This window comes from Ambystoma mexicanum, chromosome 7p (assembly GCF_040938575.1).
Source record: "Ambystoma mexicanum isolate Mex_15411 chromosome 7p, UKY_AmexF1_1, whole genome shotgun sequence".
Lineage (NCBI taxonomy): Eukaryota > Metazoa > Chordata > Amphibia > Caudata > Ambystomatidae > Ambystoma > Ambystoma mexicanum.
Window position 1 is genome coordinate 821,884,687 of NC_090939.1, and position 12,829 is coordinate 821,897,515.

The 12,829-nt window shown below is 46.6% G+C and overlaps 1 protein-coding gene across 1 annotated transcript in view; it reads right to left on the reverse strand.

The window, feature by feature from the left end:
- The window catches only part of LOC138526344 (interleukin-5 receptor subunit alpha-like), a 692,931-nt gene that overhangs the window by 165,295 nt on the left and 514,807 nt on the right, over nucleotides 1-12,829 (reverse strand). The window contains exon 8 of the mRNA XM_069636980.1: nucleotides 9,627-9,780. Within this exon, the coding sequence (XP_069493081.1) occupies nucleotides 9,627-9,780 (154 nt within the window). The remainder of the gene's footprint in view (nucleotides 1-9,626; nucleotides 9,781-12,829) is intronic.

The following is a 12,829-nucleotide window of genomic DNA, read 5'->3' on the forward strand; positions in this document are numbered from 1 at the left end:
CACTACTACTCCTCAGTTGGAAGGACGAGAGGAATGGTCCGTCAAAGGGGCCAAAGAAGATTTCCTTGTTGTGGACGAGGAAGGGGTGCAAAGCCAGCTCAAGCAACAGCTTCCTTACCATTGGCCGCTGCATCAGCTGCCTCAAAACATCTCTGAGGTCTTGAGTCACAGTTCACCAGTGGGGGGCAGGCTATCTCAGTATCTAGCAGAATGGCGAGACATTACTTTGGATGCTTGGGCTCTAGAACCCGTAGCCCACGGTTACTGCCTTCCTTTTATAAGGAGACCTCAGAACAATCCACCGGGGAACCACTCTTTGAGGATTCTGGATCCTCTCCTTGTGCAGGAGATTTTAATCCTGCCTGAGAAAGGTGCTATAGAACCAGTGCCTGTAGCAGAGAGGAACAAGGGATGGTATTCCCCTAATTTCCTAATACCCAAGAAGGACGGAGGACTGAGACCCATTTTGGACTTGAGATACTTGAACAGGTTCCTCAGGAAGGACAAGTTCAAAATGGTCACACTTTCTGAGATCCTTCAGGGCTTCCAACACCAGGATTGGTTAGTGTCATTGGACCTTCAGGGCGCTTATTTTCATGTTCCAATCCATCTCAATCACAGAAAATACCTGAGGTTCGCAGTTGGCAGTTCTCATTATCAATTTCGAATTCTGCCATTCGGGCTGACCTCCACCCCGAGGGTTTTCACCAAACTGACGGCGTTGGTGGCAGCGAGTCTCAGGAGAGGGGGGATTCACGTCTACCCCTACCTGGACGATTGGCTGATCAGGGTGCGTTCTCCCGTACAAGCCTGGGATCATCTCAACGTCACCTGCCACTCTCTTCACAGTCTGCGCTTCTCCCTCAATTACAAGAAGTCCCATATGACACCTTCTCAAAAACTCCAGTTCATCATAGCTGTACTGGATACTTCCTTGGGAAAGAGCTCGCCACCCGAGGTGAGGGCTCAAGACATTCTTCAGATGGTTACCAAGTTTCAGAATGCCCACAGTCTACTGGCCTTCGATTTTTTGAGGTTGCTCAACCTCATGGCATCCTGCATTTTTCTGGTGCCAGAGGCCTGCCTGAGAATGAGATCCCTTCAATGGGCTCTAAGAACTCAATGGTCCAAGTTCTCAGGAAGTATGTCGGATCTACTTCAGGTTCCAAGCAGGGTCACACAAGATCTTCTGTGGTGGGCCTGCAAGGACAATCTTCTGAAGGGAGAACACTTTTGGCAACCATAGCTGGAAATAACAGTAGTGACGGGTGCCTCACTCACGGGGTGGGGAGCCCATACCAATGATCTGACAGTCAGCGGTTGTTGGTCTCCATCGGAGTACAAACTGCATATCAATCTTTTGCAGCTGAGGGCAATCAGACTAGGGCTGAAAGCCTTTCTGCCCTCTGTACAGGGAAAGAATGTTTTGATAATGACACACAACACAGTGGCCATGTACTACCTCAACAAGAGAGGAGGTGTTGGGTCACTACCATTGTGAAGAGAAGCAATGCAGCTCTGTTACTGGGCAATTCAAGAAGGAATCTCTCTATCGGCAGTACAACTAGCCAGAGAGGAGAACACAGAGGTGGACGCTCTGAGCAGGCAGAGCAAAGTCTCCCACGAGTGGAAACTAGCTCAGGAAGTCCTTCAAGAGATCTTCACCCTTGGGGGAACCCCAAAAGTGGATCTGTTTGTGACCAGTGTGAACCGGAAGTGTGCACTGTGCTGCTCCAGGGAATTTCCTCAGAGATGAGCTTCAGGAGAGGCGTCATAGTGGACTGGGAGTTTCCACTCCTGTACGCATTTCCTTCAGTCCCTGTCATTCCTCACATAATCAAGAGGTTGAGAAATTTCAGGAAACACATGATCCTAATTGCCCCAGAGGATGTGGTACCCAGACCTTCTGGACATGTCCATCTCTCCTCCAATACGTCTTGCACAAAGAGAGGACCCTCTCTTGCAAGAGGAGGGTCGGGTTCTCCATCCAGAGGTCAAAACACTCAACCTTCACGCTTGGTTTATGAAAGGCTGAGGTACAAGGATTAGGACCTCCCAGAAAACGTAATGGAGATTTTGCTTTTGGTCAGAAGGCCAGCAACAAAGTCTTTGTACCGTTGCGGTTGGAATAAATTCTGCAACTGGTGCAGAGAAAAGAATGTATATCCTTTTCTATGTAAAACACTGGATGTGTTATCCTTTCTGCTATCTTTATCCAATCTGGGGCTCCAGATTGGTACTATTAAAGGCTACTTGGTGGCGCGGTCCATCATTAAGTGCTTGTCAGAGGAATGTTCCTACTTCAAAATTACACTGGCGACACAATTTCTAAAGGGACTCACCAATGTGTTCCCCCCATCTCCTTTACAGGTTCCAGTTTGGGACCCTAATCTTGTTCTAAAATGTCTAATGTGTGCACCTTTTGAACCTTTCCATTCATGTCCTTTAAGGTTGTTAACCTTTAAAACCATTCTATTGGTAGCTCTCACATCAGCCCATAGAGTGTGCGAGTTGCAGGCACTTTCGTCCAAGCCACCCTTTAGTATCTTCCACAAGGATAGGGTTGTTCTAAGGGTCAAACTTTCATTTTTGCCCAAAATCATTTCTGATTTCCATATAGGACAGAACATTGTTCTACCTTCTTTCTATCCCCCACCTCATCCTGGCAAGGATGAGGAAAGACTACATAGTTTGGACCCTCGTAGAGCTTTAAGCTTTTATATATCTAGAATGTCAAAACTGCGTATTGATGACCAACTTTTCATTGGATATACGGCTCATAAACTGGGTCAGGCTGTCTCTAAGCAGACCTTATCCAGATGGATAATTCTGGCCATTTCAGAATGTTATAAGTTGGCAGGAAAGGAGCCTCTGGAAGGTTAAAGGGCCCATTCCACCAGGGGCATGGCTACCTCTGCAGCCCTGCAAAGGGGTGTAGCAATTAAAAACGTGGTCTACTATCCACACATTCACAAAGCATTAGTGCCTGGAATCTTTCCTTGCTCAGGATGGTAGCTTTGTTAAAGCAGTCCTGAATTCGGTTCATGAAAACATATAAGGTCAAATATGACTCCTTCCTTCAAATCAAATACTGCTTTGGGAGTCTGTCAAAAGATGAGGAATACGTGGGAGGACACAATCAATTCAAAGAACAAGTTACTTACCCCTGGTAGCGTTCTTTCGACCAGACGTTCCTCCCACGTATTCCTCATTGCCCTCTCAACCTACCCTTCAGTAGAATTTCCTGTGCTATTACAGCTTCCATTCCATCAAGGCTGAGTACGGTCATTCCTGTGTTATGCGGGTAGTTCTGCTGTTAAGGGGGGAAAACAGAACTGGAGCCAACGGGCGCTGTGTTAGCTATACATGCCTTCAATGACATCATTGTCTAGGGAGGATAGCTCAGGGGCAACGTGCTCACCTTGAAAGCAAGACGACATGGAGCAACACAGGTTTGATCCCCGGGTCTGCGCTAAGAAACCTCTGGGTATTAAGTGTGTTATAAATAACCAATCATGTCATATCATCGTCGACAGAGGCCTTTGAGGGACATCGAATCGACGCCATTGACGCACAGGCCCCTCTGCCGAAAATAAATTCCAAAGCAGCTGAAGCTGGAGAACATATGTCAAAAGATGAGCCTTATGTGGGAGGAACATCCAGTTGAAAGAACGTTACCAAGGGTAAGTAACTTGTTCTTCTGGAATAAATCTCCCTCATTTAGTGGACCGCTCAGTGTCTTTGCAACCAGAACAGCATAATCATCTTCAAGCAGGATCCCATGATTTTCATCCCCCACATCTGCCCACAGCTTAGTTATTCCTAAAGCTATATACAGTGGGACGAGCAACAGAGGTAGCTCACTGCCCCGCCTGCACCCCACCTCCATCAATCTGTTTGACTGCAAAGGAGTTTTCCATAATCATTCCTAAAAGTCCCTTTGGACACCCAGGTTTTTCAGATCGTTTTACAACTTGCTCCAAAGTACAGCTTTGAAGACTGTCTTGAATCCGATAAATAAAAAAATAACGTTTTTGCAGAACCACAACTTTCATTATAAACATAAACATTGGAAAATGTGGTTGCCTCTGCCTATACCTTTATGAAAGCTGTCCTGAAAATGTGTAGGAACATACTTTTCAACTGCCCAGCTTTCCAACCTCATCCGTAACAATTTCGCAAAATCCTAAGTGGTATCTAGGTGGGAGATGAGTCTAAAATGTGAGTGGTTTATTTTATCCCCTCTTGGTATAATGGAATAATGTCTGTGCCTCGTCAACTTTCTGGTAATAAATAATCATTCATAATGCCGTTAAAGAATTGAGTTAAAACCAGTGTACACATCACTAGCTCCATTGTTAAGCGCTCCACATGTAGTTTGGCCCATGGGCTATGCCTACTTTCTGGGGCATAATTACCTGCTTGACCTCTAATTCAGTGATCACCACACTATTTCCCATTTGTGAACAGTCTATCCCAAAAGATGTTTTCTGGCAGCCTTCTCATAACGCATATAGAGCTAAGAAGTAATCAAACGTATGAATTCTAAAATCAATATATGAGGGGCTGCATCGATATTCGCTTCTGCCCTGTTTACTATTGCCATGACTCTAAAGAATGAACTGATCTTACTGCTTCTAGTGGTTGTTTTTTGTATTGAGATTTTTTGTACATGAGCCGAGCATCCCTCATCCCAAGGATAAAGGACACAAATATCTATTTTGACGATCCTCAAAAGCTGCTGTTTGGCTTTCAGACAATGTGGCTCAAACCACAAATTCCTACATTTGATTGACATGTCTAATCCGGCCACTGGCACAGGTTTCAAAATGTGTTATCATATGAACCATTTTTTCAAACAGGACCATTAGTTAATATAGCCACACGTGGTGTTGCCTGAGGTGCAAGAAAGAGATGTGAATGCAGAATGCCAGCTATTGAAGACAAAGGTGGGTGTCTGAAAGTGCAGACCCCCACCTTACATGTTATGGTAGAAATATGAATGGGTGTGGGGAGGGTGATGAAGCTTGTGGGGGTGATTCCCTAAGTCCCTTTTCTACCCGGCAGCTAACGGGGAAGGAGGATTGGGGCCCAGGACAGGGAGCTCAAGGCCAGCAGGTAAGTGGTGGTCAGTGGGTAAGTGCAGGGGAGGGTGGGGCTTGGGGATGATATGTGAGCCAGCAGCTCTGTAATGGGCTGGTGGAGTAGCCAGGGGCCGAGTTACGAGAAAATTGTAATTTTGAGTCAACCTGCTGTGGGGCCCGCCCCAACAGCTCAGGGGGCCACCATAGTCCACCTGCCCCTCCCTACACAGGAGAAGTCACTTAATTACAATAAAAACTGAAAAGAAAAGGTACTAGTCCAAAGAATCACTGCGTTTGGACAAACCTTCCCGCACACATGAAATTAATATTTAGTTTAGAAATACTTTGAGATCTGTAGTTAAAAGTGAGGCAAGAAGGTACCAAAGACAACACTGATTATCCAAAACCAGGGAAGAGTCGTTACTGCAAATAGGCAAAGTGAGCACAAATAAGAGTAAAATAAGAGCATACAAAAGAAGACTCCAAGGCAATACGCCGCTGGTTGACTATTGCCATCATTTCAAATTGACATTCGCTGAAGTCATGAAGGAACTATAGGAATTCATTCAGGGAGATACAAAAATCACCTAAAGTTTACTGACATAACCGCCAAATTTGCAGGTCATTAGGCGGGCATAGCTGACCGCTTGCCCGCATAGCAACCACACTGGCTGTTTCGGTTGCTTGCCACAACGCTGGCATTTCATAAGGTGGGGTTTTAAACCCTGGGCCCCCATGATCCAAAGAACTGAATGCTTGCAACAGAGGCTCTGCCCAAATGTGCACTGGTTGGAACTAGCGCTGCACCGGTGTGATATAAAGTGAGAGTTTAAACGCAGGCCCCCCAAGGGGCAAACAACTGAATGCTTGCAACAGAGGCTCTGCCCAAATGTGCACTCGTTGGAACTAGCGCTGCACCGGCGTGATATAAGGTGAGAGTTTAAACGCAGGCCCCCCAGGGGGCAAACAACTGAATGCTTGCATCAGAGACTCCTGCCTAACTGTGCCCTTGGGGATCTACGTTTCGGGAAAAAAAATGTGAAGCCCAAAATGCTGTTTTTTTTTTCGTTTTTATTATCACAATGGGCCTCATTATAAGTTTGGCAGTCCAGTAACAACGGTACCGGTAAGCTTGTTACCGGACCGGCAAATTACGAGGTCTGCGAGCGGGTGCCTGTTCGCCTGCCAGATCTCATCTGCTGGGCAGACCGGCACCCGCGAGCAGACCATGTTGGATGCACCGGCACCATTCACGAATGGTGTTGGTGCATCCAACTTCCCCATTCCCAGTTGACTCCAATAGGACTCAACTGGGAATGGGGAGTGATATTTTTGGGCGTCCGGGAATTGGCCAGCCAGACATAATCAGGCCCATTTTATTATATATATATATGCAGGGGAAGACCCACCACAGCCCCGCCACATTTATTATTAACTTAAACCCTATGGGGAAGCAGGGCTTTCAAATGTCAGTATCTTGGGCTTCTCAATGATGGGCTGTGGTGTTTTGGTATATTCCATGTGTGTTCATAACGCACGGACCCGGGGAGGGGTGGACGGGGGTCGAACCTGTGTTGGCTTCCAAGCGAGCACGTTACCCCTGAGCTATCCTCCCGAAACGTAATTCCTCTAGTCCTATGGGACATCTGAATGGGGATTGACCAAAGCTCACAGATAAGCATTCCACAGTTCCTACTAGCAGTAGCCGTAGTTCCGTTTGGAGGAGTAAGCACTGGTAATACCACCAAGCTCGTAATGAGGCCCGTTGGTTGGATCTTTCAAAGGTAAATGACTATGAGGAAGGTGCTTGCCTGTGGCTGCTTGCAGGGGGCCGTGTTTCATTGGTAGCTGATAGGCACCTGGGCATTGAAGGGGTACAGTACACATCCTTGAACAAATAAGCACGTCGAGCACACAGGCTTGAGTGTGTTGACGACATTTCTTTATTCCAACAGTGGCAATTAGCAGCAGCTTGGCCAATAGAGAAACCATGCAGCAATCAATACACAAAGTGAAACCTTCAAACTGCACCGGTACTGTTTTCCAGCACTTGTACCAACACCCGTCAATGCTACAACCAACAGTTTGCAGAAACATCGGCTGCGGGGGCTCTTCTATCACTTCTAGAGTGTACAGTGTAAGATATGCATACAGTACATTTTAAAGTTTCATTGAGATCACATTTTGTAGGGTTAACATTTTTGTAGCAATGACTCCAAATAACAGCTGGTAGTAGGAGTCATTTTTAAAACTTTGCGGCTGGAGATACGGAATGGGTGCGGAACCATGCATGAAACAGTGGAGATACGGAATGGGTGCGGAACCATGCATGAAACAGTAAAGATACGGAATGGGTGCGGAACCATGCATGAATCAGTGGAGATACGGAATGGGTGTGGAACCATGCATGAAACAGTGGAGATACGGAATGGGTGCAGAACCATGCATGAAACAGTGGAGATACGGAATGGGTGCGGAACCATGCATGAAACAGTGGAGATATGGAATGGGTGCGGAACCATGCATGAAACAGTAGTTGCTTGCAGGGCAAGAGAGAATGACAGTAGATGACTCTTATGAAGTAATTGCCAAACAAAACACAGTAGCCGATGGTTGACACTTTTGTGTCAGTGAAACTCAGGACACCCCACACCAAAGGCATTTTCCTGAGAATCCATCAGGTGTAACCTGTGGTGGGACACACACACATATGGGGATGCCTACATTGCTTTCAAACGTCCCCCTTTCATTCACCCCAGAAGGATGCCCCCCCCCCCCTTCATGTACTTGCCCTGCAGACCTTTAAGAGGAGGACTATGGGACAAGAATATATTGAGGCAATAGCAGCCCTACGTTAGCGATTCAAAGTAATTGCAGATGTTCTCCGGCCCTGCCAAGCCAAAAGTAACCAAGAGGCCCTGTGACTTCTGAATGAATAAGGACCTGTCTAAGTAAGTGAGAATTGAATTGAGCACTTCCAACACATGTGGAGGCTGAACTTCCACCATAACTGGGATCGTGCAGAATGCAACAAGGATGTTTTGCTGAAACCTATGGTAAGAAAAGACGAGCTTGGGCTGAAACAATGTTCAGAATGGAGAACCAGGCACTTCAATAATCAGGAAAAGCTCATGGCGCAACTAAGTCACCAATTTTCCCACTCACCTGGATGACATAATCACCACCTCAAATAGGGCTTTGAAGGATATTTATTTGCTATCTAAGGACTCTTCTGAAGTTGGCTGCTAAGGACCACAGAAAGGTCCTTTGCAGGGGTGGGGATTCATTTGGGTGGTGGGGGGTCTGAGCAAAAGGAAACTGCTTAGAAGCCGAAACACCAGTGATGTTCCATCTTGCAAACCTCCCAGAAAGCCCTAACTGCCAAGATCGCTTCCGAATGACTCCCACGGGTTGAAACAGAAATCCCCAAGACAAAACCATCCTGAAGGAACTGAATGTTGTCTGGAATGGGTGGTTGAAGGGGGTCAACTTGTTTTGTACGCACAACTTGGCGTTGATTTCACATGCCCAGGGATCAGGCTCCCTTGAGCAGAAGAAAGTCATCTGTGCGTTCTCCTAGGAGACAACCTGGCCTCTCCTTGGATCCCCAAACTTCTGGTAACTTTTTTGAAAAACCATGGTTAGAGAGAGATGTTGGGGACGGGGGAACATCTTGCTCAGCTTGCCTGCGACCAGCTGTTTGCCCCGGATGAGTACTTCTGTCATGCTGGAGATTAATCCTCCACTTCACCTGCAAAGTCGGAATTCTGTTGTGGGATAAAACTGGTGTCAAAAAAGTGGCGATAACAGAATTACTGACAATAGTCCACTGCACCGCCAAACTTGCCATGAGGCCTTTTTTCTTTTTTTGTCTATTTTAGGAGATCGTAGAATTTCAACAAGGTTTTCCTTCGCAATCCTTTCCGATTCAGACCCATGAGATGGAGCGGCTCTTAAAAGTATATGTGGGGCTTGTGCCTCCTTCTGGATCTGCACTGAGGGGATACAAATAAAGAGGTAGAGTAGGAAGTAGGAGAATCCCTACAGTGCCTCTTTTTATATGAATGTTTCCTCATTCTGCCGGTTCCACTCCAAAATCACACCAAAATGCAATATACTGGCGTGAAGCACTCAGTTTATTGACTATATCCATGGAAGGCAGATGGATGCCCAAAGCTGGAAGGGATATCATATTTCCAAATACTGACTGCCCGTCGGAGACAGGACATAAATGGGGCGAGCAGGCAGTACCAGGCGGACATTTTAGAGTAAGATGTAGTTGTCTAATGATAGTTAACATGGAGGAGAGCCAATGGCTGACAAATAACTAGGTGGGGTTTAAAAAACCCAGGTATAGGATTCATCTCGAGTGAGGTGGGATTCACATCAATTAGCAATGGACTGTGACAAGGTGGAGGGACATATGGGGAATAAGAAAACAAAAGGTAATATGGCATTCAACATGGCAGGCAGTTTGTGTTCAACTGAGTCGAGATTCAAATAAAGAAATCAAAACGAAAAGAGAATTTGTGTAGATCTTACCGAAATAAACCGCTGTGCTCCATTCACCCCATTCGGTATTCATGCCACAGAATGCTTCAATGGCTTGTCTTGCTCTCATTTTTAGGGTGTACGTCTTATGGATGTCAAATCCGTTGACTCTGTAATCCGTGCTCGTTCTTAATGTATATGTTCTCTAGATAGGGAAGGGAAACATCAATTTGTTACAAATAAACCCTTGAATGACCGAGAATGTTCTATGCCAAGTCATCTCTTTTATTCAGATTATTTTTAGTTTCCCTACAGGGGGATTTTTTGTTTTTATCAAACAAGACAAACTGCATACATTGTTTTCAGAAAACGGGAACTGCCACCTAAGGTTTCTGTGTTTCTGATGATCGGTTTTTATTTAAAAAAAAACTATGGCAAGTTGCATACTCATACTTTAATGCTTAACAGTGGCCGGGCAAAGCTGTGTTCAATTTGCAGTGAAAGAACAGGAGCCATCCTGAGTAGCTCTGCCAGGAGTTGCCCACTAGGTTGGCTTTCTGGGGATGGCATGTGGCGATGATAGGGCAAGCAGAGATGACCTCATAGAATCCTTGATCCAACTATCATCACAGAAAGTGGCATCACTGATTTGCAAAATGACAAAAGGTGACAACCATTTAAAGAATAAAACAATTCTAAAGCAGCTAAAAGGGGTTACCAACCTTGAGGATCTGAAGGAGATAAAAGTAACATTGACTTGAGGTGCAGGATATATAATTAGATAGGAGAGGTTGCCCAACCGCTTGGTTCTATGTGAGAGGGAAGGAAGAGGGCCAAGAGAAATGTAAAAGAATGGGGGCCAGAAACTGGACAGAGTTTGATTGTCATGAGAATCTCCATTTAGTTTGAACTCCATTTTGTTTCTCAGATCCGACCTGCAACGTTGAGATATCAGAGCTGTTTAGTCAAGGGTCTTGCCCTGTCAGAGGAGGTTTTGGGTACAATCTGTGTAAGAGTAGATGGTGAGGTCAAAGGGGCAATCAGGGAGGGTAAGAGATTGTATAAATGTTGAAGAGCAACGGTGAAAGAAAGGATCCTTGAGCTATTCTGCAGGAAAGAGTTGAGGTTTGAATTTCAAAGGGGACATAGTAACAACCTGAGATCTTTCAGAAGGAATAATTCAATCAATGAGAGAGCACAACAATGGACCCCTGAAGAATGTTAAGACGGATTTCTGAACTCTGTCCTGGTGGCGCAGAAGTTCAGAAGGCCAACCTAATTACTTGGAACAGGGTAACCTCTGGACGAGCCAGACCAATCAAGGTAGCGATCGCGGCGGTCAAGACTAGGTCTCAAGAGGGGTGAGGGTGACTGAAAGCCCGCAATGAGCACACAAAGCAAGAGCGCTTACAAACTACTCCAAACAGTTGTTATATCAAAAATATATACACATTTATTTTAAGGCCTTTAAAACAATGACCGTAGCGAGAAAATCACAATATCACAATATTAAACCAACACATACCATATCAACACAATATATATACAAATACAACAGTCGCTAGCGTTATAAGCACGAAATGTGTAGTCCACCTGAAAGGGAAGGAAAACAGGCAGTGCGATAACGCTTTAGACTCAGTTCGCCTTCAGAGGCACCTAACTAGATGGAAGTCCGAGCCCTGCGAAGAGTGGAGCCTTGTGCTCAAAGTACCTGCCACGCCGGTGCCAACGGGCAAAAGGGGAAGCTCTTCGGAGGAAGTCAGGCAGTTCGGGTTAGTGCCCAGAAGAAGGAGAACAGGTTCCGCAACTCAAGCGCAGCCTCCACAGCGAGCAGAAGCAGAGTGCGAGTACGGACAAAAGGGTGCTGTTTTTACACAGCGGGGAAAAGCAATGGGCTACTGCAGGAGGGCGACCAGATCCTAGCTAAACTACTCACCGGTCCCCGAAGCAAGCAGACCCAGGCTTCTCCACGTTAGTTTCAGCAGCTGGCAGGTTCAGAAGAGCAGGGAACGCCTCGTAGTCGTGTAGAGCAAAAAGACGTCCCAATCGACGAAACCAGCACAGTTTGTTGCCGCAGCAGGACAACGGAGCGGCCGTGTGTATCCGAGCCAAATGTACACTCCTCCCTTCAGACTTGGGAACGCCAAGTGTACGAAGCGTGGGAGAGTGACCAGGACTCGAAATACAACAAAACCTGGCGGCGGTTACAGAGCAGGACTCCCTTGTAAGCTGGTCAGTCAACTGGATGGCCCAGAGACACTTCCGAAGGCTTACTTGGCAGGAGATGATGAAGTCGCCGGGAATAGCTGTTCCTGCTATTCCAAAGGTCGAAGCACCAGTACAGGCCTTCTGGTTCGATCAAAGGAGGAAAGGGTTTCACAGGACGACAGCAGTGCAAAGGAGGATTCCTTCAGCGGGTCACCAGCGATTCCTCGGTCCAGCCTCGTGGTTGCAGGATACTTGGCTCCTGTATTCCTTCGTTCGTGAGAACTCAGGAGATTGACATGGTAGTGGTGTTTTCTGCCCCCTCTTATCCACGGTTCCCTTCGCGCCAAAACGGAGGGGAGCCAATGGGAGATCCGCTCATCAACACACATACCATACGTGGACCAATCACGGACCACGGTGGTCCCAGGCATTCACACTACCCTAGACTCTCTGGCACCCAGGATGTGTATTGGGACCAGACATCCCAGCCCACACCCTGGAGGCACACAAACGACATGTAGAAGCCCGCGAAAGCAACCACGTTTCGCGGGAAAGTACATGCCCAAATAAGGAAGGCCTCGGGTCGCTCGACCTGGGGAAGGTGAAGGGAGCAAGACGGTCAGTGGACAAGACAAAGGGGCCTCGTGGTCTGGCCATTTTGGGAGCCAGGCCACCATTTTGGGTTCAGTGCGAAAAACGTGCTCAGAACGCCAAAAGGAGCTCAAAATAAACAAAACGATCGCTGCCACCATTCGAGTCCCTGAATGACTTGCACCGATCAAATACCATCCTAAAAGAGTATCTAGGGCCTGTAGAAGGCTAGAGACCCAAGAGAGCTGTAACTTAGCTTACAGTGCCCTCTTGTGTCATGTTGCACTAAAGCCGCAACATGATAAAAGAAACTACGGGAAACAGCGTTCCCCGGTACTGACTGTCTTAAGGGCATGTCAGTTTCCCCATAAGAAAAGGAGCGAAAGCCCAGAGGAGTGCGGCAGAAGGCTGCACTTCTCTGGCAAAGTCAAGAACAAGGTGAAAAACAACAGCAA